This window comes from Pelobates fuscus, chromosome 4, assembly GCF_036172605.1.
Source record: "Pelobates fuscus isolate aPelFus1 chromosome 4, aPelFus1.pri, whole genome shotgun sequence".
NCBI lineage: Eukaryota > Metazoa > Chordata > Amphibia > Anura > Pelobatidae > Pelobates > Pelobates fuscus.
This window is the reverse complement of record NC_086320.1, coordinates 65,575,726-65,598,831: the sequence shown is the minus strand read 5'-3', so window position 1 is coordinate 65,598,831 and position 23,106 is coordinate 65,575,726. Positions and strand designations below refer to the sequence as shown.

Genomic DNA, 23,106 nt, shown 5'->3' with positions numbered 1-23,106 from the left:
TAGGTAGCGTGTTTAATATCATGCTTGTTGGTCCTTCTGGTCATATATGCCATAGCGCCTTTCTTGTACTGGTTGCCAATGGTAAGCATCAATTCTTTTTTTTAACATTTTATTATCTCATTATTATATTTCATTTCAGATGTATGATATAAATAAAAAATTTGTAATTTTAGAGTGTTTTGGCATCCATCATTGTTGTGGGATTAAAAGGAATGCTCATGCAATTCCGAGATTTGAAGAAGTATTGGAATGTTGATAAGTATGATTGGGTAAGTAACTAAATGGTCTTTTTGTCACTAGCACAACCTTATTTCTATGATTTATTTCATTAAAAATAAATAGAAGACAAATCTTACCATTGTGATGGAAGGCACCTTTAAACCCAAGGCTCAAGCTACAGATGACCGGATGTCCAGTCTGTTTTTACTTTCATGTTATGCTTTGAACTTTTAGTCTAGTTTCAGTGTCTGACAAGTAAGCATAAATTCTCGACTTGTGACATTCTGTGGTTTCTGAGGAGTCTATCGCAGCTTCACCCTCAGCCCCCCTTCTTATGTCCTAACTTATGTCCTAATTTTTTTTGATATATAACCGTTGAAATATGCTTAGTTCTGTAAATTCCTTTAATGGTACAGAGTGCCTTCAAGCATCCTGTTTTTGTCGCGCAAGTCACAAAGCTGTTTTACCAAGTACTATATAGTCTGAAAGAAAACCAATAAAAGACAAAGTAATCCTTGAATCACAAATTGTCTGTTGTTTCTGAAAAATGTCTTCACCGAGCGCACTCAAACATATAACAATTTGGTTTCACCTGAACATATCTCTGGCTAACTTTATATCCCTATCACCAGTTTCAACCATACAGTCTCTCGCTGTCTCTCGCCGTACCAGACAAGTGGGGCATGTATAATATTTTGCCATATTTATAGCTGCAAACAATGACCGTGTTGCTTTTTGCATCTATGATTAAATTATTACAACAGTTACATTTATCTAGCAATGCAAAACCTCCTGCACTTATAAAAATAACTACGCTGAGTAGAATGACTAACACTCAGAAGTCAACCTGGTTGAGTAAGCAAACCACTGATGAACAAGTGGACATTTTGTCACATTGCTTTATGTACAGCATACGTCATTGCATCCTATGTATGCAGGGCCGGCGCTACCATAAGGCGGCCCAGGCGGCCGCCTTAGGGCGCACCGGCCCTGGGGGCGCAAAATTGGGCTGACCGGAAGGAGGGAAGCGCACTGCGCTCCCCTCCAACCGACGACCTGTTGTAGCGTGGCCGAGCGCCCGGTTCTGCGGGCGGGCGCGAGGGAGCACTCTCCCATGTGTGCTTCCTCTTCAGCTCCCTCGCGCGCCGCATACTAATACCGGAGCCGGAAGATGACGTCATCTTCCGGCGCCGGCATCCCTACGCGGTGCGCGAGGGAGCTGAAGAGGAAGCACACATGGGAGAGTGCTCCCTCGCGCCCGCCCGGGAGCCAGCCAGCCAGCCAGCCAGCCAGGGAGGGAGGGAGCCAGCCAGCCAGCCAGCCCAGGAGCCCAGCAGCACCACTGGACCCCAGGGAATCCCTTCAGCACTCCAAAAAGGTAAGGAGGCTGAGGGATTAAATAATAAAAAAAAACATGTGTTAGTGTCAGTGTGTGTGTCTGCTAGTGAGTGTCAGTGTGTGTGTCTGCTAGTGAGTGTCAGTGTGTGTGTTTGCTAGTGAGTGTCAGTGAGTGTGTCTGCTAGTGAGTGTCAGTGAGTGTGTCTGCTAGTGTCAGTGAGTGTGTCTGCTAGTGAGTGTCAGTGAGTGTGTCTGCTAGTGTCAGTGTGTGTGTTTGCTAGTGAGTCAGTGTGTGTGTTTGCTAGTGAGTGTCAGTGTGTGTGTCTGCTAGTGAGTGTCAGTAAGTGTGTCTGCTAGTGAGTGTCAGTAAGTGTGTTACTGTGTGTCTCTTACTGAGTGTGTTTGTTTGTGTATTAGTGAGTCTGTTTGATGTCTGTTAGTGAGTGTGTGTTTGTCAGTGAGAGTGTATGTATGTCTGTCGCTGAGTGTGTCTGTCAGTAAATGTGTGTGTCTGTTAGCTGGTGTGTATGCATCTGTTCGTGAGAGTGTGTGTGTGTCTTCAGCACTTACCTTTCTCTAGCGCCGGACTCCCTTGGCGCTGGGGATCCCTCCGCCTCTCAGCTCCGAATGCTCTTACCGCGCACGCATTCAAACCGCCCATAGGAAAGCATTACTCAATGCTTTCCTATGGACGTTCAGTGTCTTAGAATAGCGGAAGCTCCTCTAGTGGCTGTCAGTGAGACATCCACTAGAGGCTGGATTAACCCTCGGTGAAACATAGCAGTTTCACTGAAACTGTTATGTTTTCAGCTGCAGGGTTAAAACTAGAGGGACCTGACACCCAGACCACTTCATTGAGCTGATGTGATCTGGGTGTCTGTAGTGGCCCTTTAATTGTGTGTGCATCTGCATACACTGGCGTACATACCGCGGTCGCAGGGGTCACAGCCCTGCAACCCCTGCGACCAGGTGCCCGCCGCCATGTGTTGGAGGGGGCGAGGATATGAATGACATCATATCCCTGCTCCCTGTGTACCACACAGCGCGGCTGGCGCCCTGTGATGGGGCTGGGCTGCAGGACAGGACTCCAAGGAGCCAGACAGCAGGCATCCAGGGGACAAGATTGAACTAGTATGTATGTATGTAGGTCTCTGTATGCATGTATGTCTTTGTATGCATGTTTCTGTATGCATGTATGTGTCTGTATGTTTCTGTATGCCTGTATGTGTCTGTATGTACAAATGTATGTGTCTGTATGCCTGTATGTCTTTGTACGTATGTGTCTGTATGCCTGTATGTCTCTGTATACCTGTATATATGTATGTGTCTGTATGACGGTATGTTTCTGTATGCGTGTATGTCTTTGTATGCCTGTATGTATGTATGTTTCTGTATGTATGTGTCTGTATGACGGTATGCCTCTGTATGTATGTATGTCTATATGCCTGCATGTATGTCTGTCTGTGTCTGTATGTCTCTGTATGATTATTTCTGTGTTTGTATGAACCTTATTTTAAACGAGGGTGGGGGGCACCAAAATGCATCTTCGCCTGTGTAACTAAAAATCCTAGCACCGGTCCTGTATGTATGTATGGTTTTCCTCTAGTTACTGACACACTTCCTTCAATAAAATGCCTAAAATGCCTTTGACCTTAATTCCTTCTCAAAGTTGCATGTGGATCTTATTTCAAATGATCAGTTTTTGTCTTTCTTTACAGGTAATATGGGTTTGCACGTATTTGGTCACCATATGCTTTGCAGCAAATATAGGTTTGCTTTTTGGCGTTGTCTTCAGTGTAGCTGTTAGTATATTTCGATTAACCAGGTACGTTTTTGATCTTTGCATGTCGGCCACTTTGAATTTTTCTTTTATGCAATATATCATAACATGTCATAAGAAATGACCAGGACTTGGTTTCCTTCCTCTCTGTTTCTGCAATATGAGAAAGGTTTTGCCCATGTGACCAGTGATAAATTAAGAGCATCAGATGATGATCTTGGCTTATCACTGGCTGCCCATAAAGATAAATGGCACAAAGTTGTTATAGTGGTAGTTTTTGTTTAAGGTAAAATAATAACATCTCAAAACGAGCTTGGATCTCAAAAATTGGGGTAAGTATTTCAATTTTGCTTTACAATGTATAATATACATTCTTTTTCTGAAAAAAAAATCCCTGTAAATGTAATGGGTTTATTCACTAAATCGGGAATTGCAGATTAGCCATAATTCCCATTTTATTGTAAAAAGAGTGACTACATTTCCTAACAGACATTTGTAGATAAGGAAAATCATTTTTTTATGTAAATTTTAGATGCTTACAAAAATTTTGTATTTAAAATGACATATAAATTAATTTTTTTTTTTTTGTGTAATTTATGGCTGTAGCCAAAACATGTGCCGGTATTATCTTTTTTTTTTTTTTTTTTTAACATGATGTTAATGTCCAAGTTTAGAACCACTTTTTCCATCAAAAAAATGAAATGCAAATATATATATTTTTTCTCATTGCGCAAAGAGCAAAGACAGTGCATGGAATTCAAGTGAATGAAGACTTGAATGAAGACATTAAGCCGATGCATTCAGTAAGATTTATGTGTTATTTATTTCTTTTTCATTTCATCAATCGAATACTTAGTGTGTGTGCGTGAATTACTGAAATGATAAATCTCCGGTAGACGTATGCCTCTCTGCTCTAGGGGATGGTGAAAAGTTTAAATTTATAAGATAATGGGAAGCAGACAGCTATGCTACATGCGTCTGGAAATCTACCGGTGTGATATTTGGAGCGCATTTTATTGCAATCACATTTGATGAACAACAGCAAGCACTGCTCTCCACATTGATAAGTTACTAATTAAATAACTAAATATTAATTAAAGAGATCTGATTGAGATTTGTTTTTTATTTACGAATCACTGCTACTCTGTTTCTTAAAGGAACACTATAGTATCAGGAATACAAAAATGAATTCCTGACACTGCAGTGTTAAACTAACTATTTAGGTCCCAGGCCCCCCTCCGATCGTATGGGAAAGGTAATTTTACTCAGACAGCGTGCCAGTATTGCCGATCTCAGCCAATCCAATGCTTTCCTATAAGAAAGCATTGGAAGGCTACCGCGCATGTGTGTCAAATGCTGCGCTGTGCCAATCAGCATCCCCTGATAGAGCTGCATTGAATCAACGTACCTCTATGGGGAACGTTCAGACTAGGAAGCACCTCTAGAGGACTTCTGAGTGACTGCCACTAGAGGTGTTACTAGCCAGCAATGTAAGCGTTAACAGTGCTCAGCCTGCAGGGACAAGCTATAGACACCAGAACCACTACATTAATCTATAGAGGTTCTAGTGGCTATAGTGTCCCTTTAATTTAGTCCATCCTAGTTAAACTGTATTAGAATTGAGATAATTAACCTATTACTACTTTACACATTACTGCGTAGAATGGCAATAAGCCATAAAATAAGATAGTCTATTGTTATACTTTACTTTCTATATAGCTTAGGGAACTTTTCTCAATTTTGCTATTTTGGCCAATATTTTCACTATTTTACATTTTTGTCATTTCACCATAGTTACTACTAATGCTAAGTAAATACAAACCCTCATGGTTACTAATCCTCTGTTTCGTTCAACTTAAAAGAGAATTGTTACTTCTCTGAAATTACACCATTGAACATAATATTTAAAATCACCTATACCCTGTGTTAAACTTTTTCATGTAATCCGTTGTTTTCCTTCAAATTTATATTAAAAAAAGAATTAGGAAATGAGATCACAATCCTGTTACGATCAGGCACAATCAGGGCACACATTGCAAATGAAGAGGAGAATTAGATGCATTGTTTAGTGTATACTTTCCTCTGTGCGTTTCTTTAGATGCGTTTCTTTAGAAGCATTAATGAATACAAAATGCATAGTATTAAACTAAATAGCATATCTGATTATAACTACGATTTTTCCCTCTATCGTCTCCAAAGAGCACTATATAGCTTTACACGTTTATACTAAATAAGACATTGCTGTAAGATCATTTGGTGCTTTTTTAAGTAATTAAAACATTGTGTTTATGTGTATTTTATTTTCAAGGAGTATTGCCACAAAGTGAAAGTTGTTTGTGTGGGCATGCCGTTATTCTTTCTCAATGTCAAGAAGTTCCGCACTGAATTCATGGAAATAAAGAATGAAATTCTTTCTAGAAATTGTTTATACAAGGTAAGAAATGTCGTGAAATCAAAAACAATTTGCTTGGGATTTGAGAAACATAGGTCCAAAACAGATAGTAAGCATAATCTTAGAAACGTGTCCTTAAATCCTGTTCATGTGTCCAACAAGTTTTCGCTCGGTTGCACCGTTACAGAGAGAATCTATAAAATAAATGAATATTACTGGAGCACTAAAATCACTAGAGCTTTATAGGGGCAAAAATAAAGCTTCTGTAAAATACAAATGTACGTAATTTGTCAGTACAGCTACCACACTTCAAAAGTGTTCCTGTCACCAAATACAAGATTTCAGATATAATGTTGAGAGAAGTGGAGCGATATAAAGTAGATAAAACCCTTTCACCATACAGGGAGTGCAGAATTATTAGGCAAATTAGTATTTTGACCACATCATCCTCTTTATGCATGTTGTCTTACTCCAAACTGTATAGGCTCGAAAGCCTACTACCAATTAAGCATATTAGGTGATGTGCATCTCTGTAATGAGAAGGGGTGTGGTCTAATGACATCAACACCCTATATCAGGTGTGCATAATTATTAGGCAACTTCCTTTCCTTTGGCAAAATGGGTCAAAAGAAGGACTTGACAGGCTCAGAAAAGTAAAAAATAGTGAGATATCTTGCAGAGGGATGCAGCACTCTTAAAATTGCAAAGCTTCTGAAGCGTGATCATCGAACAATCAAGCGTTTCATTCAAAATAGTCAACAGGGTCGCAAGAAGCGTGTGGAAACACCAAGGCGCAAAATAACTGCCCATGAACTGAGAAAAGTCACGCGTGCAGCTGCCAAGATGCCACTTGCCACCAGTTTGGCCATATTTCAGAGCTGCAACATCACTGGAGTGCCCAAAAGCACAAGGTGTGCAATACTCAGAGACATGGCCAAGGTAAGAAAGGCTGAAAGACGACCACCACTGAACAAGACACACAAGCTGAAACGTCAAGACTGGGCCAAGAAATATCTCAAGACTGATTTTTCTAAGGTTTTATGGACTGATGAAATGAGAGTGAGTCTTGATGGGCCAGATGGATGGGCCCGTGGCTGGATTGGTAAAGGGCAGAGAGCTGCAGTCCGACTCAGACGCCAGCAAGGTGGAGGTGGAGTACTGGTTTGGGCTGGTATCATCAAAGATGAGCTTGTGGGGCCTTTTCAGGTTGAGGATGGAGTCAAGCTCAACTCCCAGTCCTACTGCCAGTTTCTGGAAGACACCTTCTTCAAGCAGTGGTACAGGAAGAAGTCTGCATCCTTCAAGAAAAACATGATTTTCATGCAGGACAATGCTCCATCACACGCGTCCAAGTACTCCACAGCATGGCTGGCAAGAAAGGGTATAAAAGAAGAAAATCTAATGACATGGCCTCCTTATTCACCTGATCTGAACCCCATTGAGAACCTGTGGTCCATCATCAAATGTGAGATTTACATGGAGGGAAAACAATACACCTCTCTGAACAGTGTCTGGGAGGCTGTGGTTGCTTCTGCACGCAATGTTGATGGTGAACAGATCAAAACACTGACAGAATCCATGGATGGCAGGCTTGAGTGTCATTGCAAAGAAAGGTGGCTATATTGGTCACTGATTTGTTTTTGTTTTGTTTTTGAATGTCAGAAATGTATATTTGTGAATGTTGAGATGTTATATTGGTTTCACTGGTAAAAATAAATAATTGAAATGGGTATATATTTGTTTTTTGTTAAGTTGCCTAATAATTATGCACAGTAATAGTCACCTGCACACACAGATATCCCCCTAAAATAGCTAAAACTAAAAACAAACTAAAAACTACTTCCAAAAATATTCAGCTTTGATATTAATGAGTTTTTTGGGTTCATTGAGAACATGGTTGTTTTTCAATAATAAAATTAATCCTCAAAAATACAACTTGCCTAATAATTCTGCACTCCCTGTATATCAAAACATAGAGAAAAAGAAAAATTATACTAATAATTCCGCTGGATCAAACTCAATATCATATATGGCATGTAGAAAAAAAAGAAATCAAAGAGATCATAGTACAGATCTGCATGGAGTATTATCATGTCAAAAGAAAATATCATGCAATACAAAGGAAATATATGAAAAACAATCATTTTGGCCGTCATTGGGCTTTGTCAGTAAACTGTAGCTGATACCCCTCTAGGCACAGTGAGCAGAGGTCCATGATTGGATTACACTTTTGACATAGGGAGAGAAATAAAACAAAACAACAAAAAAAAAAATAAGAACTGTCACTTCTCTGGAATGTATGCCATCGAAGAAAATATTTAAAAGCACCTATAACTTGTGTTTAAATTTTTTCATGGGACGCCCCATTTTCTTCATTTCATTATTCATTAATTTTTCTCCATTTTAATTCATTTTCTTTACTAAAGATTTCACAAATGGCATTATAATCCAATGCAGATAAAAATAAGCCAGGACAAACATTGCAGTAGAGGTTTGTGTGAGGCACTTCACTGTAACTGTGGCTCAAACTCAGGGCCGGGCCAAGACATTCTGCTGCCTGGGTCCAAGGATCAAATGCTGCCCCCCACCCCTCCAAACCTCACGCACATCCAGGAGATGCAGTGTGTGTATTGTACGCAGTGTGTATAGTGAATGCATTGAATGCATGTGTATAGTGGATACAGAGAGTGTGTGGATGCAGTGTATGTGTGGATGCAGTGTTGTGCTTGCAGTTTCTTTGTAGTAAATATTGTGTTGTGGGTGCAGTGTCAGTGTTTGTGTAGTGGGTGCAGTGTCTGGGTAGTGGGTGCATTGTCTGCGTTTTTGTAGTTGTAGCAGTGTGTACAGTGTTGGATGCAGTGTCTGTGTGTAGTGGACGCAGTGTCTTGTGAGGAGTGTTTATTTTTTTAAAGTATGATTTACTGTATTTATTGTGTAGTGGGTGCAGTGTCTGTGTAGTGGGTGCATTGTCTGTGTTTGTGTAGTTGAAGCAGTGTAGTGTGTGCAGTGTCTGTGTTTGTGTATTGTGTAAAGTGTACTGGATGCATGCATTGTGTGTAGTGGATGCAGTGTCTGTGTGTAGTGCATGTAGTGGATGCAGTGCCTGTGTGTAGTGCATGTAGTGTGCATAGTGGATGCAGTGTCTGTGTGTAGTGCATCTGGTGTGTTTAGTGGATGCAGTGTTTGTGTGTACTGCATGTAGGGTGTGTAGTGGATGCAGTGTCTGTGTGTAGTGCATGTAGTGGATGCAGTGTCTGTGTGTAGTGCATGTAGTGTGTGTAGTGGAAACAGTGTCTGTGTGTAGTGCATGTAGTGGATGCATAGCCTGTGTGTAGTACATGTAGCGTGCGTAGTGGATGCAGTGTCTGTGTGTAGTGTGTGTAGTGGATGCAGTGCCTGCGTGTAGTACATGTAGTGTGTGTGTGGTGGATACAGTGTCTGTGTGTAGTGCATGTAGTGGATGCAGTGCCTGTGTGTAGTACATGTAGCGTGCGTAGTGGATGCAGTGTCTGTGTGTAGTGTGTGTAGTGGATGCAGTGTGTGTGTAGTGGATGCAGTGTCTTGTGAGGGGTGATTATTTTTTATTTTTTTTTAAGTATGATTTAGTGTATTCCCCCCTCCCTGCCTCTTACCTGTGGTCAGGGAGGGAGAGAGTAGTTTCATGGTGGTTCAGTGGCACATTTTGCTCTGTCCTGTGGAGAGGGGGCCCATAAGTCTGATGTTTCCTTCCTGCAGCTTCCTGTCATCTCTTGTCATGAGCTGACTGACCATTGCTACGGGTTCCTATGGCAACGCTCCGTGCGGCACGTAATGAAGGCCTGATCGTTGCCATGGCAACACACGGCAACGCTCTTGCGGTGTTACGAGAGGAGATGACAGGAAGCTGCAGGAGGGGAACATCAGACTTCTGGGCCCCCTCTCCACAGGACAAGGTAGCAGAACTGCATATATATATGTAGCGGTAATCTCTCTCTATATATGTATATTTATGCATAGGCGGCCCATGCTCCACCTCAGCCACTTTACAGTGTACAGGGGCGGCAAAATGCCCCATTGCTGCCAATGGACGGCCGGCCGGCCCTGCTCAATCTTCCACAAGAGTCCAGTTTGTTAGTGGTGGAAAACTAAAATTATTTAGTAGTATTTATCTGTTTATATCATCTCGATATTGATTATCACGCTTACACTATCTCGATGTATGATTTGTGTTTTAGCACAAGGAAACCCCTTTACTGAGCCCAGTGACTAATGGAGACTGTGCTGGTAAGATACATTGTTTGTCTGACTCAATTCAAATAAATTAATTAAACTCATGGTTTTCAAAAATGGGTATTTTATTCCATAATGTTAAACTTGAGATCTTTTATACTCGCAGAACTGATTTATTTTTTTAGAGAGTTCAGTATTACTTTCAGTATTATATGTTGAGTTGACCCTTTGACAGTAAAGAAAGGTGTGTTTGTTTTATATATATATTTTTTTAAATAATTACAATCATTTACACATTACTAACATATTCGATATTGGTACACATTTGGGAGATTGCACAAAGTGGACATAGAAAGATAAAATTAGATTAAATGAAAGCAATTGCCGCAACCACATAGCTTGCATTACGATTTATATTCCTAGAAAAGATTTCTTAGAAAATCACCTGGCATATTTTATTATAAGTAAAAAATTAAATTATTATCTTTTAGTTTTCCGAGGTGGGATTTGGGCAGAGTTAGCAAGTTATTTTCGTTGCTCGAGAGTATGCCAGATAGTTCAATAGTTAATGCTTCACCTGGTTACTTTTTTCAGCATTTACTTAAAAGCTAACAAACACTAAAATAATCCTGCTGAAATGCTTACATATTATATTATAATCTTAATTAATCTTAACTAATTGGTCAAACCCTTTTTCACCATTTGCTTTTTAATGGACGATTGGGCATTCTTAATAATCCCCCATTTAAACAAAAAATATACAGTCAGGTCCATAAATATTGGGACATCAACACAATTCTAATCTTTTTGGCTCTATACACCAACACAATGGGTTTGAAATGAAACAAACAATATGTGCTTTAACTGCAGACTTTCAGCTTTAATTTGAGGGTATTTACATCCAAATGAGGTGAATGGTGTAGGAATTACAACAGTTTGTATATGTGCCTCCCACGTTTTAAGGGACCAAAAGTAATGGGACAGATTAACAGTCATAAAGCAAACCTTCACTTTTTAATACTTGGTTGCAAATCCTTTGCAGTCAATTACAGCCTGAAGTCTGGAATTCATAGACATCACCAGACGCTGGGTTTTATCCCTGGTGATGCTCTGCCAGGCCTCTACTGCAACTGTCTTTAGCTCCTGCTTGTTCTTGGGGCATTTTCCCTTCAGTTTTGTCTTCATCAAGTGAAATGCATGCTCAGTCGGATTCAGGTCAGGTGATTGACTTGACCATTGCATAACATTCCACTTCTTTCCCTTAAAAACCTCTTTGGTTGCTTTTGCAGTATGCTTCGGGTCATTGTCCATCTGCACTGTGAAGCGCCGTCTGTAACGGACCGTTTCACTTACCAGAGGATAAAACCCAGTTTAGGCGATATCCCCCTTTTCCATAGACCAGCAGCTACAGCAATCACCAATCTCCCGAACTGCAAACTGTACGAATTCTGGAAACTCCCGAACTGGAAACACACGAACCCTGGAATCAGCCGAACAGGAAAAGCATATAATCCGCTTACACTCCTGGCAGTCAGCACACAATCCAATTCCCCCAAAAACGAGACGACACATCGGTTTGAGAGTCAAGCAGAATCTGAGGTCTGGAACACCCAGCCTGCTTTTTATTACAGTTGTGCACATACAGGACACACCCAGGGGGAGGCATAAAACAACCAATCAAGTAGTAAAACAACCCACACATCCCCTCCCCTCAGATAAGCAGTTAACATAATTTATTACATACAGTAAAAATACAGTTTCCACACATACTCTGTAACTTTAAAACCATACATCACATTCACATAAAAATACATATCCACAATCAATCCATTAAGGGGAACAACATATTAAAAAATGGCATGAATCAGACCAGGGGTTCAAAAGTTAGTAAAAGTATCTTTTGTTCCCCCTGGCTGGCAGTATTTTAATCTGGCTCAAACAGTAAAAGTAAAACATCCCCACAATGCATCCTGGCTTCCTCCCTTCTGCCCTGGAGATAATTGGAGAAGTAATCCAATTATCTCCCAGGTCAAAGACAAAACTCCATTACACATGTGGGGACCTAAATACAGGATTATGTTTTAACCCCTTAAGGACCAAACTTCTGGAATAAAAGGGAATCATGACATGTCACACACGTCATGTGTCCTTAAGGGGTTAAAATATATAAAGTTACTTTTTATGCATTAAACACAGACATGTAACACATCCCCAGATAGCTCAGGTCTGCATGCACATTATTAGGTGAATGGCACGCAGACCACACAAATACAGTTTAATTTCCATGGAGGCAGCTCTTTGGATCTCATATTGAGAGTTGACCGCAACAGATTCCAAATGCAAATAGCACACTTGAAATGAACTCTGGACCTTTTATCTGCTCCTTGTAAATGGGAGGGCTATCTCTCTGTAGTTGGGGAGAGGGACCAGCTGTCACCCCTTCTGGTATATCCAGCTGCCGCTGGGGAGGGAGACTGGCTGTCTCCACTCCCTGTGCTGCACACTGCTGCTGGGGAGTGACACCGACCGTCTCCACTCCCTGTAACCAGGGCCGGCCCTAGGCATTTGGGCGCCCTGTGCAAAAATCTTCACAGCGCCCCCCCTTCCCGTCCCCCCTCCCCCACTCCTTACCCCTTCCCACACACCCTGTCACACACACACGCAGACAGTCACACACACGCGCAGACAGTCACACACACGCGCAGACAGTCACACACACACACGCGCAGACAGTCTCACACACACACACAGGCAAACACACACACACAGGCAGACAGCCACACACACACACACACAGTCAGACACACACACTCACTAACAGACAAACACACTAACAGACACAGACACACACTAACATACACAGACACACACTAACATACACACACACACTAACATACACACACACACTAACATACACACACACACACTAACAGACACACACACACTAACATACACACACACTAACAGACACAGACACACACTAACAGACACAGACACACTAACATACACACACACACTAACAGACACAGACACACACTAACACACACACACACACACACACACACACACTAACAGACAGACACACACACACACTCACCCACATTAACACATTTTTTAACATTTATTTAGACACCCCCCCCCCCCCCAGCCTCCTTACCTTTGGGAATGCTGGGGGGGGGGGGTCTCTTCCTCCCTGGTGGTCCAGTGGCTGCTGGGCTGGGCGGGCGGCTGGCGAGGGAGCACTTCCTCTGAGCTGTTTGCTCAGCTCCCTCGCGCGCCGCAGAGCGAGGCTGGGAGCCGGAATATGACGTTATATTCCGGCTCCCAGCCTCACTCTGCGGCGCGCGAGGGAGCTGAGCATACAGCTCAGAGGAAGTGCTCCCTCGCCAGCCGCCCGCCAGCGCCGCCCGACCGCCCAGCATGTCTGTTAGCCGCAAGGCTAACAAGACATTTGCCTTGGGCATTTGGGGGCGGCTTTTTTTGCCGCCCCCTGGAAAATGCCGCCCAAGGCAAATGTCTTGTTAGCATTGCGGCTAACAGACATGCCGTGTGAGCTATGCGGCCGCAGGGCGCCCCCTGCACCATGGCGCCCTGTGCGGCCGCACAGCTCGCACACCCCTAAGGCCGGCCCTGCCTGTAACTCACCTTATCCCCAGGCAGAAAAACACACATATTTGCAAAGTCCCATAAGTACCCCAAAACACAACATATCCCCTGATAGCCCTGATCTGGGTGAACAACATATCCAAAAATCACCTAGATCAGAGAAGGGGTTCAGGAAATTCCTGGAAGTCTCTTTTTTACCCACCGTGCACATGGTCCCATGCCCAAAACAGTTCCAGAGAATTAGGGCTCACGGTCGGTCTCTCTGTCTGGAGTACAAAAGTACATACTTCACATGAACAGAGCCTTTTAAAGTGCACTGGGTAAGGTATTTTGCAGGGCCCATAGTCCCGAGGCAAGAGGCTGGCCAGCAGGCCCCTCCAAAAGCCAGTGACGAGGTTACTTTCTTCACACCTTTAATCCAGGCTGCCTTCGTCTGATGTCAGCAGGAGCCACGCGCAGTCCAGTTACAGGCTTCTCATAGAGAAGCATATCAAAACAGGGAGGGGGGAGGGATTTTGGGAGAGTTGACAACAGATGTAAAATAGTCCCAGAATTGACACTTGGCTGTCCGGAAGAGTTTTCAAATCACTGAAGTGGTGATGGTGGTTGGAGTAACCCTTTAATTATTTTGTCATTTAATATATTATAATATTAACTTAGTATATAAATTATATAGTGTCCACATCTGTAGTAGCAATATTAAGTTGATAGATAGACTGAGTACTGTAACCCACTATGCTATCACTATGTAGTAATGTTGACATCTGTACTTGTATGCCTGAACCTCATAACAATCTTAGTATGATTGCCTATTTAAGATTGTAATTCTTTTGAAACCCATTTGAAAATTCCTACAGTAAGGGTTGTTGTAAGCAAATGATTCAGTTTAATGTTTCCATGGAACCTAATTTTGAAAGCCTGAAATGAGTTGCCTGTATTAGGACTTTGAACTATGTCATATTGGGATTTATTTGCAAAATATTATACAACTGCATGACCTTGAAACTCTTTTAATTAATCCCGAGTTCCAAGTCAGGTTCAATCATTGCATAACTTTGTCAGGTGTTTTAAGTAAAGGTTATATCAATATTATTTATTGGAGATAATTTCCATAGATACAAGATACAGATATTCACCTATTATAAATGACTACATGCATTCGTTTGTAAAGGCATTTTAAGAAATTCATGGTTTTATGCCCAGGGGGTTTGTTTTTGCTCTAAAACCTTGTGGATTTTTTTCATATTTTTCCAAGTATTATTTCAGAGAACAGAATCTTGTCTTGCTTCAAAGTTAGGCCTGATTATTACCAGGCAACATACATTCCAGCATAATGCATACAAATAATTAGCAAGTTTGTTAAGAATGCTTTTGGGCAGTTTGACAGAAACCAAGCGTCCTCTAGTCACCCATGTCCATTAGAGGGCTAGCAGGGACCTGTAACATTGAAGGGCTGTCAAAAAAGATGGGAGTTGCAGTGTCAAACAGATCTAATGAAAGTTAAAATACAGGGAATCTCTGTTATGGCAGGATTGACGTAGAAAGCAGGAATCATGGATGGAGAACCTTTGTTCTTCTGTCACTGTGTTTGTATTTGTACATAGGCTGGTGGCCTGTGCTCTCAATGCTCTCCAGGCTTGGACAGGTCCACTGGGATATATCCTGGTGGACTGCAGTATCTGAGGTTGACCAAGCTGCCAAAGTGGTAGGAGTAGGTATGATGTCCCTGTACATGTTTGTAAGTAACTGCAGGGTGAGATGGGACTCATTAATAACTACATTAATAACTCACTAGTGCCCATGAGACTCATAACACATCATTGACAAAGGAGTCATTGGAAACAGAGCCTGCATTTCTCTGAATGTTCTCGGTAAAACATAGGAAAGTCCAGGCACGAGGTTCAGTGTAAAACGGGCTTTAATGGAACATATAAGCACTTGACAAAGTTTTGGTCACACGATGTGACCTTTGTCAAGCTTTTTTACAAGACGATGGTAGCTAATACCTGAATGCCGTCCCCGTTTCTACATGTTATTGCTCTCTGAATGTTCTATCATGCTATACAGGTCATACTGATGGAGGATGCAGGGATAAATGTCACACTGCACAACTCCAGCAGCCTCTGTCTGTCAAACCCACTGTATGCTCCATATGTGTAGGACCACCCTAATTGAGATCTGTACGTTTTATGAGGGACAATAAGATCAATAATTTGTTCTTACTCCCATGCCAAATATTCAAGGCATATCATGGATCTGCCCCTTGCACATCATATCTCCAACGTGGAAGCAACTCTTCCTCCTTATTAATATCAATTGTGTCCATATTTGAATTACAATGACTGTTTGAGAATGTAAGCTAGCATGCTTAACTAAACAGTCATTGTAATTCAAATATGGATACATTTGATACTTCTATTTCGAATTTATAAACCCCACATTTGAGATGCGATCTGTGAGGTGCCTGGGAGACTGGAGGACTCTAGTTTTGTATCACATCGCTCAAAAAAGTATAACGTGATCTAAACCAAAAGGGCAGAATTTAGCTCATTATTGTAATATGGAAAATAATTGTATTTAATCTCCAGGAGACGTCTCCAGTGATGACATCAGCACCTTAGTCATAGACTGCAGTGGAATCACATTTTTTGATTTTACCGGAGCTGCTACCCTTGCACAGGTACTTAAATAGATCGTTATAAGTGGCTGGCTTCCCATCCCAGTATCAGCTTTCAGTGTCAGCTGGGTTGTAAAATAATACCTCTTGTGCTGTTGTGAAATTGAAATATGAGAATGATATTGATGTATTGGTAATTATAGGGGCTTATTAGCTAAATACCAAATTGTAGTAAATAGCAGCCTGAATGGCAAAACGTGGGCTAAAATAGCAAAGCAGCGGCTAAAGCTGATCATTTTTAGAGCAGCTATTTATACCTGAATATTGAAAAAGTTTTTTTTAATCCTTACAGTTTGGTGGTGAGTAATCCCTGCTCGCTGTGGATGGCTGAGGGTGATCTTAGTTATAGTTCGGCAGTGGCAGGGCTTTATACAAAAGCTTGTATTTTGTTCTTTAGTTGCTAAATGGCTGCATTCAATATCTGAAGGGCCCTGCCAGTGAGCTTACACAAGCAAAAGCACTTTCATTCAAAGTACTATGCATGACTGGATTAAGTGAGCTATACATGTTTTCTTAAAGGAAACCTAAAGTCCTGAAAATAACAAGCGTAAGTAGTTTGTTTTCTTGCTGTTTTTGGTAGAGGACCCCTGCACCCACTACAGATCCTGTGCCCCCTGCAACAACAGCATCTATTCCTCTGTGCACCCACAACAGCCCTATCACTCCCTGCACTTACTACAGCCCCTTTACATCAGTGCACCCACTAAAGATCTTATGCCACCCCTTTAAACCCTTGCTCCTTACTACTCAGGTACCTAAATAGATGGTTTAAGTACCTTAAGTGCTCCCTGTGCCTTCTGCTCCCCTGCATCCACTTCACCCTTTTTGCCTCCCCTGCTCCCACCACAGATCCTATGCCCCCTGTAGCCCAATCCCTCCCGTTCACATACATCAGCATTCAATCGATCAAATGCACCCACAACAGCACCCATACCTCCCCGGCACCAACTTCAGTATGTACGCCTCCACTGCACCCGCTGCAGCCTATAGCCGTCCCTACTTCCACTTCCACACCTACCTCCCCTGCACCCACCACCGCCCCTATCCCTTCCAGCACCCACTACAGCTCCTTTGTCTCTCACCCAGCCATTCTGGGTGCTGGGCAGCAAAAACTCTTAATATCTGTGTGAGTGCCACACAAAGAAGTAGTAGTAGACAAAACATTCTTTGACCTCCTAATGCCAGTGGGCCCTGTGAGTTGTCAGTCCGTCCCTGATTAATGAGAACAATCATCCCTTTCATCTGCAAAATATCGGTGTGAGCACAACCTTACAAATGTACAGACAACATAAAACAAGGGTTTCAAGAAGCGATTGCCAGTTACAAAATTGCTTTGTATAAAGACCAGTCAGACAAACGTATTTTCTGTAAATAACTGTATTTGGGTTATTAGTAATTATCAATAAAACATTATAAGGCTTCAGATTCCATTTGATCCTTCCTCTGGCTTTATGTGCATTACAGTGTTAGTAACGAGATGGGTTGTTTCTGCTTGATCCTGCTTGAGATGGATTGTTTAGCTTTTGGATCAACAGCAAAAAAGATGTGAGAAGGCTGAACTTGATGGACACATGTCTCTTTTCAACCTATGTAACTATGCTTCTCCTGCAGATTTGCATGGAATTACCCAATCAGGGCACCAACGTTCTCTTGGCAAGCTGTGATGGTAGGTACCTGTAATGATATGAAGCAAAAAGGTAATGCTTCGATTTATTGAGTGACAACAATTTCTTTTTTAATTTAGTTTCCCTAGTAGACGCTCTCCAGTACAGTGGATTCAATATTAAAAATCAGCTTTTTTTTGACTCTGTAAAATCTGCACTTATTGCCTTTACGTCGAAAGAGGTGAGTTAAACATTCATGTTTTAATATGTGTTTAAATTATAGACATTTGTGAAGAATGTGTTACACAGACACTAAGAGTTATGTAAGATGTCATTTGATTATAACTAGTTAGTTTAGAAATATATTTGAACATATATTCATTGCATATTACAAAATATACAGGGTCCCCTAACATGAGAATTAAAAGTGAGTTTCAGATTTAAGGCCAGAGTAGCTAAATGGAAAGCATGGCTGACTTAGAGGATTTTTCCAGTTCATAGAGAAGCATTGAGCACAAATCTCAAATCCAAAGCATTTCAAAGAAATGGGTGGTTATAAGGATTATTATAAAATATTCATACTTCAGGGTTGGTTTTTATTAAATAATATATATCCATTCAAATGGTGACTTTCCACATTAAGCTATTGTGGACTTAAATTCTTATTTGTCTTAAAGGGAAACTCCAGTGCCAGGAAAACAATCCGTTTTCCTGGCACTGCAGGTCCCCTCTCCCTCCCACCCCCCAATCCCCGGTTGCTGAAGGGGTGAAAACCCCTTTAGTCACTTACCTGAGGCAGCGACGATGTCCCTCGTCGCTGCTTCTTCCTCCGCGCCGCTCCTCCCTCTGATTGCGTCGGCCAGTGGGCGACACTGATCCCGCCTACCGGCCTAATGCGCATGCGCAGCAATGCCGTGCATGCGCATTAGCGCCAATGCTGCGCATGCGCATTAGCGCTCCCCATAGGAAAGCATTGAAAATGCATTTCAATGATTTCCTATGGGGAAATGAGCGACACTGGAGGTCCTCACACAGCGTGAGGACGTCCAGCGAAGCTCTAGCACAGGTTTCCCGTGCTAAAAACCAGGAAGTGCCCTCTAGTGGCTGTCTAGTAGACAGCCACTAGAGGTAGAGTTAACCCTGCAAGGTAATTATTGCAGTTTATTAAAAACTGCAATAATTACACTTGCAGGGTTAAGAGTAGTGGGAGTTGGCACCCAAACCACTCCAATGGGCAGAAGTGGTCTGGGTGCCTGGAATGTCCCTTTAACCATCCAGTGTCATATCTGGGGTACAACACCAGGCCATGATATGGCAAACCACGTGTAAAGAAGACAACTTGGGCTTCTCATGTGGGACATTGAATATTTCTTACTTGTTTCTTACTTACCATAACAGCCAGTGCCAAACTTTGACACTGCTTCTAACCCTAAGTAACAATAATCCTGTTGAAAAAAAGAATGGAAATTGATCCAGGACTAAAAAGTTGACATCAATCCATGGTTTAAAGATACCTACTATGGCTACAGCCATTGTGTGAAAAAGTAAAATGAATAGAGGATATTGATCTGCACTAATATATTTGCATCACAGAGCTCTCATATCCTCTTGGCACATATTATGCATTTCATGCTTTCAGTACGTATTCATACCTATGAATTGGAGGTCATTTAAAGTCTCTAGCCCATGTGTTTGCTTAGCAATTAATTCCAATGAATGCACATGACAGAGGCGGCAAGGAGTTGTCTGCTAAAAATGTTCTACACAGTTTGTTTCAGGCGTGTAATGACGTACAGTCCCTGGCTGTTCTACCTAACAGCCCCAGGTCTATTTTGTTCAAGCGAGGGAATTACCGATCTTTCTCACACTTGTACCATTCATGATTCGAGAGTTTTAAATGTAGTAAACCAGCCTTGTGATATCATTGTGTTATATAGGGCTTTTGTTTTGGGGCAAATGTAATATGAACCAACACAAAATACGCTTATGGTATGAGATGCTTAAGCATAATATGCTTAAGATTTGTCTGCTTCATTCTTGTTTATTTATATTGCCATATACAATACCTTTCATTATTTTATTTTCTTGGTTTTTGAGTGTCACCTTGACATGTATTTTTTTTTCTGTTATGCCTTCCATGCCCCAAGGACTTCAAAAGTAAATTAACTCTCATATTTTAATCTATTTAGCTTTAAATGTTACTTTTTTTCTATAAATATCAATGATACATCAATCATTTTTTTCATTCTTTTTTTTTTCTTAATTTCAGAGACAGACAACTAGATTGGAAGCACTTGAAACATCTGATTTGTAGAAGGATTGCAATAGGTGTTTAAACACTACTGCTATCGGCTATGGATAGCTTCTTAGTAAATATTGTTTGGTTATGCCACTGTAAACCTTTCCAGTATTAGGTGATGTGGTATCAAGGAAAATGCACCTCTGATGGACATTTCCTCGGCTAAACTGTTCTAATGAAGAGGAACATCTGATTTTGTTTTGAAACATCAGAGACAGTATTCATCATGTGATGTTAAAACTGGCACTGTCTTTTTTAGAGGTATTGTGCAAACAAAAACACAAGTATATGCAATAGTGAAAAAGTGCTAAATAGGTGCCTTAGTTTAGTGGATATTAATTAATTATCTGCTCACCAATGTGAACAGTGAAACATGAAATTCTTAACACGAAAAAGGTGGCTTCTCCTAGGTTCTTTCCAAAATTTCATCATTGTAGTATACAATGCAGCGAGAAACAATAGTTGAGATGCAGTCCACGTTTGAGGAACATAATTGATATAGATAATAATTGATATAGAGTGGGTAAATGCAGTTGGAATTGCACTGTAGACAAAGTAAAAGAGTTTAAATTTACAAAAGTAAATGAGTGTAAAGGCACTCAAATAAATAGCGGCAGATTTCCCTTTATGGACTCCTTTGCCCCAGACATTTTTTATATTATTAGGTGCCAAATCTGCAAACAGACACACGTACAATGGTGCAGGACGCTGGGGTATAAGTGTAAACAACTAATCTAATCTCGCATTGGCTCCGCAATAAGATACTTCTCACCCTTAGAATTTTTTACTATTATTTTATTGACAAAAAAATATGAAAATAGTTACTATACATGCTTGAGTTCAAGGATGTGGCATTCAGAGCTGAATAGTGGAGAATTATGACTGCACAAGAGACAGAGATGGATATTAGAGAGCTGCATTAAGCGATCACTTTATACAGTTTGGGTGCATCCATCATGAACTGCATGCAACTCATGCACATATATTTTCATGTCATTCAGCTGAGTCTCAGTCTTAGCCGAGTGACTGGGACATGGAGATAGCAGAAATAGGTAGAGGAATGAAGGGAAAGGGTGAGCTGGTGGACTAGTAGGACAGCAGGAGTTTTCTGTACAAGGAGCTGTTGTTCCAGCTGTGCATATGGAGAAAAGCTACAAATACCCGACCAGATACACAAAGGTACAAGTAGAAGAAACATGATCCAGGCACTCCAATGCGCAAAAGGCACTTTTATTGGAAGAAGGTGAACACCACGACATTTTGACCCACACAGGAGTCTTTGTCAAACGACGTCACACCACAACCAACCCACAATTTATAGGCAGCGAAAAAGTGTACAATCATACAATTAAACAATTAATTATTCAATTAGTAAAATAGTAAATAAGACTACTGAGTACTTACTGTGTGTTGATTTTATCCATGTATGGATTTATAGAATGTTCTAAAAAAAAAAAAAGTTGAACAAAATAAACAATACATTGAAACAAATACGAATTAAGAAAAAACTGAAAACTGTAAAAGAATTACAAAACAAATATGGCAAAAAACGCCATAGATCATGTTCAATGATCATAGATCATTAGCCCACACCAAAAAAAGGACGTCTCAGACGTGTACAATACCTGTGACGTCATTGTATGGGTGGAAAGCAGGGGATGTGGGCAGAACACCAAAAGGGGAAGGCATGAACTCAAAAATAATTACAAAGAAAATATGGCTATCATTAGTCCACACTAAAAGGGGAAATCCCAGACACGACCACGGGACATCTGACATATGACGTTGGTCTGCACATGACATCCCGTGTATACGATATCGGGATCGTATATATAATGGCCCTTCATAATGGCCCTTCATAAAAGTGGTAGAAAACCCTTATACTCACCTCTCTTCTCTATTCCACGCTGTCTGTCATAGTTGTGCTAATGATCGGCACTGACCAGGGCACAAAGAGATCGTACATTCCACAGACAAGTGGAAACTGTTACCCACAAGATGTTAAATCAATTGTATTTTAACAACATCGGCCTAAATTTGAGGCTACCGTGAAGCAGATATTATTAAGTACATTGTAGCAGATTAACATACCAGACGACATGCAGCAAGCCTCTGCTACAGTATCTAAATGTTACAACGTTATAGACACTATATTACACATAGTAATTACTATCAATGCACCAATAAAATCTGAAGCTCTGGAGATTGTCCAAGCTGGTAATTGCCCAATAGAGCTGAATACCGCTAAGCAATATGTTTGCTGATCACAACGAACCATTTAGGATATATATATATATATATATATATCGTTTGGCTCTATTCTAATCAAGTCCTTATAAAGACTTGGTGGACAGATTCACCAGATTCAGTCCTTTTTTAGTCTGACATTTCACTGATTTTTTTAATTTCATTCACAATTTTCTTTTCTTTTTATATTTGCCTATAATACAGTCCATGTGTTGGGACCTTTTAAAAGTAAAAGATTAAAAGTGACGTTTTAAAATTATCCATATATTACTTTCTCAAGAGATTGTACTTTATTTAGATATTGCATTGCTTCTACCTCCAACTCTTCTCTCTCCTATATATATTTAAACCTCAAGGGGTTATCCCCCATTAGGAGGTACTAGCGAACTAGCAGGCCCAATTTCTTCTTTTTTCTTTCTCTTTGCTTTTTTCTAGTGGTAGAAAACTTGGTGCGTAAATGGATGAATGGATGAACATGAAATGGAAATAAACAAAGCTTTTACACCAAACGTAACACAAACATCAAACCAAAAAATAAACAGAAAATAATGGATATCTTTCCAAAACATAAACAGCAATAAGATGTGCTGACTGCTGGAAGAGGAACTTCAAGGGCCTAGACCGAATATTACAATAGGTCTAATAACAGAATTCAAATATGTGTTTTCTTTAAAGAGTTGTAACTGACTTTTGTCTGGACCATGACTCTGTACTCAGGACACATGTAGACACACT

General features: G+C 40.9%; 1 protein-coding gene across 3 annotated transcripts in view; it reads left to right on the top strand.

The window, feature by feature from the left end:
* Positions 1-21,516, top strand: part of SLC26A7 (solute carrier family 26 member 7) — a 64,725-nt gene extending 43,209 nt beyond the window's left edge. For all 3 annotated transcript variants that reach the window (XM_063451260.1, XM_063451259.1, XM_063451262.1), the window contains 10 exons: positions 4-81; positions 174-269; positions 3,276-3,382; positions 4,074-4,140; positions 5,646-5,771; positions 9,944-9,992; positions 16,133-16,224; positions 17,833-17,887; positions 17,966-18,066; positions 20,095-21,516. In XM_063451260.1, the coding sequence (XP_063307330.1) occupies positions 4-81; positions 174-269; positions 3,276-3,382; positions 4,074-4,140; positions 5,646-5,771; positions 9,944-9,992; positions 16,133-16,224; positions 17,833-17,887; positions 17,966-18,066; positions 20,095-20,139 (816 nt within the window). In that variant the 3' untranslated portion in view covers positions 20,140-21,516. The remainder of the gene's footprint in view (positions 1-3; positions 82-173; positions 270-3,275; positions 3,383-4,073; positions 4,141-5,645; positions 5,772-9,943; positions 9,993-16,132; positions 16,225-17,832; positions 17,888-17,965; positions 18,067-20,094) is intronic.
* Positions 21,517-23,106: the final 1,590 nt, after the last annotated feature.